Source organism: Rattus norvegicus, chromosome 14, assembly GCF_021556685.1.
Source record: "Rattus norvegicus strain SHRSP/BbbUtx chromosome 14, alternate assembly SHRSP_T2T, whole genome shotgun sequence".
NCBI lineage: Eukaryota > Metazoa > Chordata > Mammalia > Rodentia > Muridae > Rattus > Rattus norvegicus.
The window spans coordinates 90,685,001-90,692,500 of record NC_141547.1 but is presented as its reverse complement, the minus strand read 5'-3'; the positions used below and the strand labels follow the sequence as shown (position 1 = coordinate 90,692,500).

The following is a 7,500-nucleotide window of genomic DNA, read 5'->3' as shown; positions in this document are numbered from 1 at the left end:
ATTTGCTTGTTTTACGGGTCTGTTTTTCGTTGATGGACTGATCTCTTTCTGATGCTCTGGTGTCTGTCCTCGCCTCACTACTGAAGCAGCACGATCCCTTTTCTCTAGAACTGTAGACACTGCGATACACAACACGTGCTTTCCCTTTTGGTCTCTGTCTGCCATTCTGCCTCCTGCTTTGTTCATTCTGGAGCATGCAGGAGCTGCTCTTGCTCTCATGGGGAAAACTGAGGCTCGGAGAAGATGAGAAGTCCTGCCCTGAGGGCCACAGCCAGTGACAAGAGTCTTGGATGCACCTCTTCTGAGACTTGCCCTCCTGCACAAGCACATCGCTCTTACTGACTCCCCATTTCCTTGGTGACTCTTGTTTCCTCCTGTTGCCATTTGCTCTCGCCCCAGACTCTCCTGGCTCCTGGGCCCCTGTCCTTTTTAATCTGTGATTCTCACGAGCCACTCCATAAGACAGCGTGGTGAAGTATGACTTCAACTTTATTTCCTTTGATCCGTGACTACCCCCCTACATGCTACACCTTTCTACTTAATGTTATATTTTACACTTTATGAAACTCACAGCCTGTAGCCTGCAAGTGGAAACAGGTGGATTTCCTTCAACAATCACACGGGACAAGGAGACCACCATGTAGTGTGGCTGGGGGTATTTCTATGGCGGGTCCTCTCACCTCTTTCCCATATCTGTCCTCTGGGCTTTTGCTCTCAGTTTTTCCAGCCAGTGACTTTTTTTGGCTTCTAGTTGTCCACAAGAAACTTTGCTCTCTTTGTTTGTGAGGCTCATATCGACTAACCTCCCCCTACCTTTAGGGCCAAGTCAACCGCTACAGCCAAACCAGGCGAAATGTTTACCGGGGCATTTTAATTTTTCAAGTTTGGAATCACTACTTTTCTAAACTTCATCATGAAAGGCAATTGAACCGAAAATTGTACACAGTGACAGTCAGGGAGAGGAGAGTCTAGAAGTGACATGTCCAGTGGAAGGGCCACACCAAGAGGACCTGAGACTGAGTACTTGACTCGAGATGCATAGGGTCCACCCAGCAGTGCCAGCCAAGACTGCTCCTCTCGAACACTACATGGCCAAAGGGACACGGTGCCAACAGCATGTTGCAGGCACTTGTGACCTGTTCATCTATAGCACGTGAACTACACCCGTCTTCCCGGCTCTCCAGGAACCAGCCCCGTTTTCAGTTCCTGAAATCATACCTACAGCGGGGTGATTCCGCAGAGACTCCACGGCAGCTGCGGAATTTCAGGGCAAGCCCACCTCTTTCTCCACAGGAACTAAGTCATTAGCCTGACTCTGAAATAGGGGCTCTCCCTGTGTGGCATGGCAAAAGGACAATTTCTTCGGTTTCCCAGAACGAGCCTCTTGTGATGAGAACCACAGGCAGGTCTGTTTAGGTTTGAAAACAACCCCTATCACACTGGGTGTTTTCAGGACCTAAGCAAAGGAGATCTATATGCTCCAACCCTGGCCGAATCCCTTGATTTAAAATGACCTTTAAATTAAGGTAAATGTATTTCATGTAGTTCCATGCAGTTCAGCACATAGTAACACCAAGGTCACTTGCAGTCAACAGAAAACAGCCTTAAAAGTAAACACATCGATTAAAACAGATTACCCAAGTCCCAACTTGAGGAATCCCTGAAATCGGTTCTGTGACTGACCTCGGAGGACAAGAGGGAACGAGCCCACCTACCTTACTCTATAGCAGCCATTTCCTAACTGCATACATGGTGCAGCCTGCAGGACAGCAGGGTGATCCACTTACCCATGCCTCGATCACTCTTGGAGTTCTGCTGTGCTCCAGAGGTGGACAGGTCCTCGGGGACAGGCATGGGTTCATCCCCTTCATCCGGAGTGTCACTGACTGGAGGGCTCTCCTTTCCTGCAGACACAAATCAGAGCGTGAGTTTCTGGCAGGCATTTTCAGCTTCTGGGAAAACCTCAGTGGCTGGCCTTCACCTTGATGGCACGCTAGGGCAGCACGAAGGGGTACCTGTTCCGAATTAATGCTTCCCTGCTGAGGCAAATACGTATTTCTCTTTCTAGGAATGAATATCACTGCCAAGCACTAAATAAACACCAGAGGACAGAAATTTGCAAAAGGAAAACAACATTTGTGACCTTAGTTATTCCTGGCACTAAATTACTACATAAATATTGATATATTACGGGGCCTATGTGGTGATGCTGTTTTCCAGAGCAAACCAGCTTTTAGACATTCTCAATATACTTTGATGATACAGACCTATTTCTTCAATTTTATTTATAGGATTAATGAGGAATTACTTCCATTGTTTTACTTCTTTGGACTCTTGTATTATTTTTTTAATCTTACACTTTTAAGCAACTTTGCACCCAACCACCTACCAGTCAATTTTGGGCATAGCCTTAAAGAGCACCATTTCTACATCTCTGTAAGTGCTGGTCCAAAAATGTAGGATTCCCACCCCCTCCCTCTCCCTTTCTTCCTTCTTTATTATTATTTGATAATTATACATATATATATATATATCCCTTCCTTTCTCCCTCACTCCCTTTCCCCTCCCTTCTTTGTTATTATTTGATAACCTCACACATGTATATACAGTTTTTTTTGGCCATTTTCACTGCCTCTCCCTCCCCTCCTAATCCCATCTCTCTAGCCATCATTGGCTGGATTAGAATGAGGTTTGTCCAGCTCCGGGAGTGGGGAAATTGAGATCAACACAGTGAAGCCATCACTAGTAGAAAATGCTCTTCTCTCATTGAGGCTGGGGCTCTGAAAGTGTCCACCTTTCTGGAGCCGATTGAAAGTGATGAATAGACACAAACCACATTGGAGAAACAGTGAGCGAGGCCCTAAATCTATGCTACCTGACCCACCGTAGCTACTTCCAAAAGAAAGCCCGGCTGGAGATCCTGAAGGTAGACTATCAGAGCACAGCTCACCAGATGTGGCCCCTGCTGACTTGGCAACTTGGCCCAACAGCTGAAATGACCTCCCAACAGACACTAACTCAGCCTTTTGGGAGCATATGTGAACGGCATGTCAATGAGTAAGCTATTCTGAAAACTCGACCAGACATGGTGTGAAGATTGGGTCAAGTCACAAGAACGGCACCAACGTTTTTAGGAGCCAGAAAAGATCAGTAAAATAAGTACACGAGACAAGCTTTACTGGAATCTCTGAAATAGAGCCTGCACAGGCCCCAAAGACATGCTTTGGGGAATAGGGTTACAATCGCTAAGAAAGAGAGCACGATGTGCTATCCCAGGTTAGCTGTGATTAGAGCAACTGGCATATTTTCAGAGAGAGCATTATTGGGTATATTTGGATAGCTGATACAAGATAAATAGTTAAAGATGGGGTAAGATTATAATAATTTCCCAAAGAAAAACAGAAAGCCCAAGAGGCTGATTGAAAGTGTTCACATTGTGCTAGAGTCTTGGCGCAGTAGGTCAACCCGTCTCCCTCACCCTAAATAGAAGACCTTTACAGTAACAGCGGCAGGACGTGCGGTCCTGCTTCTCCTCTTCGCAGTAAGCAAGGAGAGCTTCTAACCAGGAGAATGCAGATGCTACACAAACAACTTGACAGCTCTTACTCTCACACAGAGCCAGGGCCCAGAATGTTCAGAGTTCAAGGACTTTAGGGAGGTATTCGGAGATAATAACCACACGAAAATCTGATTAAACAGATCTTCTTTACAAAGACATTGAAGTGGGGAAGGGGAAGGCTGAGGGAGCAGAGATGCACACCACTTGCCTTCTGAAAGGCCAGTAAAGAACCTCCGAAGGGCAAAGGGAAGAGGAAAATGATAGCTATAACTTCAAAAAATAAAAAGAAATAATTAGAAAAAGGAACCTCCATGAGATTGGGAGTGGGGCCCCTGGCAACAAAGCCATAGCCTAAGAGGCCAGTACATGAGTCGGCACAGAGTCAATGGAGCCCTGGGACCTGTGGTTCACCAGCTGGCATTAATATTGAGTAGGAATGGGAGATGGAGAAATGGGATTGCTTTGACTTGCTTTGCTATGATAGTCTTCCGTATAATAACTTTGGTGTCATCCATGATACTTCTGGGCCCATGGACAACGCCAGGCCACACTAGAGCTGGGTTTGTGGGGGAGGGACATGTGTACTAAAGTTCTAAGTTTAGCCAATAAAAGCATGCCGCACTTTCCAGTCCAATCCATGCTGTGTTTCATGCAGAAAGATTCGTGGTTACCCAGTTTTAAAAGTGTGGCTGATCCATCTTGGAAAGGACAGAATCAACTGTCTTAAGGACAGTGCTCATAGTAATAGCTGGACTTCTTAGGACCCATGGCTGGCTAAAAGGCCACCTCACCAGCATCCCCATCTTATACCTTGGTACCTTTTTTTTCTTCCATGGAGGACAAGGTGGAATGAAAACAGTAGGGATCATGATTCTAAAATGCCATGGGCCAGACAGATCAATAGGAACTCTCAGAGCAGAAGAAACCACACAGGGAGAAGGAAGAACAGCAGATGAGACCCCATGTGTATAGGGGTATGGAGTCGAAAACCAGACTGGAAGGAGCAAAACCGGATGTACTCACGTGGTAGCCAAGAGTGTGGCATTAATTCAACCTTGCCTCACCTCAACTCATTGATGGTTTTTTAAGAGGCCCTCTGATTTGCCTAAAAGCCCCCCAGTGTGACTTCTGTTGCAGAGACATTCATCACTCTGGGGGGCTTGATGCCCAAGGACCTTTGCATTTTTTTTTCACTGCTGGGAGTTCTTCCTGAGGAAAATTCACCATTTCATGAAAACCTTTCTGATAGGCAAAATCATTGTGCATACTGGCTTTTGCCCCACTGGCCATTTGAATCATTACTTTAGAAAAGCAAGTGCTAGGTAAAGCCAACACACCCCAATTATGAATGCACTAATTGATCTGGGTTACAGATCTGATTAAAGCAGTTGGAGAGCTGGTGGGAAGGAGAGATGGCCACTGCTTTTGAACTCTCTCCTTAGGTACAGCAAGAGGCTAACATTCATGACTTGGGCATAATCCATCCCATGGTGAAAATAAAATTAATCATGGTCACGAACACTAACTTGTTAAGTAAACACTTGGTACCCTGTAGCTCACCACAGAAGTACTGTGTGATACATTTACCAGATAGCAAAAGCAATGGGGTGGAGGAAACAAGACGGCGAGCGCTTAGTGAGTCAAATGGAATGACCCTGAAAAGGCAAGTGAAATTTCACTTACTTAGAAAACAAAACTGGCGAAGTTATAATCACACCAATTTATACTTAACTTGACTGTTCCCTGTGTGTCGAGAATGTCTTGGAGAAGTTTCTGTGGTCGAATTAAAGACATTGTGCCTTTAATCTGAAACTAAAAGTAACTGAGTTCTCAAGTACATTTTAGCTTGCCCAGCTTCCCGGCAAAGCTCTAGGATTCTCTCCCAAAGGCATGCACCTTTAATACACAGAGGGACTTGAGGGGACATAATACCTGAGGGTCATAGACTACAGAACCGCCACTTGGGAGAGCAAGTTACTTCTAGCCTAGGGCTGAAGTAGCCTCGTACTGTCTGGCTCCCTGGGCGACTTCCTGTCAATTTCTTTTAGGCTGAGTCTCAGCTTCCTGCAATGTGGAGCTAATGGCATCCTCCTTCAGTGAGTTTTTAATAAGGTAAAAAGGAGAAAATGCTTAGGATGCTACGTGGGTAGTTCCAAGTGCTCAATCAATGTGATTTACTGTGATTAACTAGGTCGGATACTTCTGTTCTTTAATATATATGAGGCTCCTCTTCCCTACACAGATTATGTATGTCCACGGGGTGTGCTCCTTGTGTGCACGTTCCAGCAAACACATTACAAACAGCATTAAGAAACAAATACATGGCTCAGGTGATGAGAGCCAGAGGAGCCTCAGAGATTCACTGGCTGGAGTCCCTGCTTAAAGTGTAAAGCATCGAGGGCTTCTTGGTGATTAATTTATGACTTTATTGCATGGTCCCTCCGTGTAATCTCTGAGGATGACAGTGTCATAAGGCTGGACGTACCTATCAGTAAGGTTTCCCCAACTAGTGGACTCAAGTCAGGGGGGCATGATCTGCAATGGCCGTCAACCTCTAGGGTTGATGAGGTAGGAGGCATCAATTAGGGCACAGTCCATGTTTGGAGTACACCTCAGGGAAGAAGAATCCAAGGGCCTGGAAGACAGGGGTCTAGGGAGGAGTATGCTTCTAAAGTATTAGGGTCTTGGTCTGAGCATCTCCTGAAGAAGAAATGACTCAGGATCATAGTCCTCAATTTCTTATGAAGCACACGCTGGGAGTATAGCTCAGTGGCTTGTCTTGCATGCATAAAGTCCTGGGTTCCACCCCCAGGGCTTCAAGAGAAACAAAACAAGAAAACAAAACAAAACAAAACGAAATAACAAGTCAACCTTCCTATGTGACTCCTTTCTACTTTCTTTCCAGTCTTAGCAAAGGAGGAAACATTGGAATTGGGAGATTATCAAATTTGAAGAAGTGCAAAGGTAGTGTGTAATTCTTTCCTAAGTGTGACACACTGTATGGTTGCTCTAATTATTGTTCAGGATGCTCAGGATGGACAGATGAGCAGCTCCATCACGGTTGGTCAGGGGGTCACCCCTTTCCTGTGGGCACACAGAGCAAATTTCAGACTAAATCTTTTCACACAAAAAAAAGGAAAGTGAAGGGGGTCTTCAGGCTGTTTTGCTGTTCCTGCCCCCAACGGTCCTCTCCTTCCGGGCAGCCTACAGTACCCTACAGTTAAGGGCAACAAAAGGAAGTTTAAGAAACTAAGGCTTTTGGAAGCCTTGGGATCTAAATAGAAAAATGAGAATATTGACTACTCCTCACAGTTAACATTTTAGAGGTTTGCTCAAGGCTAGGGGATGTTGTATCTTTATTGTTTTAAATTTGTTACTGACACCCAATAATTGCTCACGTTTTATGTGGTACAGTGTGATGTTTGAGGTTTTCGTCATGTAGTGTACAACCTTCCAATGTCTATGTGTAGGTGGCAAGCCCACTAACCCAGACTATTCACTTATAGGAGCAAATTCAGAAAAAGGAGAATGTGTGCACGCCCTTGGTTTTTAGATCCTGGGCTCTTTCTCTTAACTCAAAGTTCTTCTAGTCTATCCACGTTGCCCTCAACAACAGGATTCCAATGTTCATGACTAAATAGTATTCCATTACATACATACACATGCTACACTTTCCCCATTTATTCACTGATGGGCATCTGGGTTGCTTTCATCTCCAGCATAGCGTTTTGACCTTAGGACAGCAGGACATAAGCAGTACGCGGACCAAGGGTGTGGACCACTGAGTGCATCTTGCAACATATAAGCTCAGAGCTCATCTGAGGTCAAAGCAGCAAAGAAGAGATGGGATTCTTCCTGCCCTTGGGATTTCTCCACAGAAATTCATTCAAAGCAATCCAGCTCTAAGGGGTGAGCCCAGTAGGTGAAATCTTCCAAAAGCA

The 7,500-nt window shown here is 45.3% G+C and overlaps 1 protein-coding gene across 51 annotated transcripts in view; it reads right to left on the bottom strand.

Moving 5' to 3' along the window:
• The window catches only part of Ikzf1 (IKAROS family zinc finger 1), an 88,887-nt gene that overhangs the window by 64,447 nt on the left and 16,940 nt on the right, over window positions 1–7,500 (bottom strand). For 45 of the 51 annotated variants that reach the window (XM_087583471.1, XM_087583475.1, XM_087583486.1 and 42 more), the window contains 1 exon segment: window positions 1,788–1,904. In XM_087583471.1, the coding sequence (XP_087439597.1) occupies window positions 1,788–1,904 (117 nt within the window). 51 annotated transcript variants of the gene reach the window in all.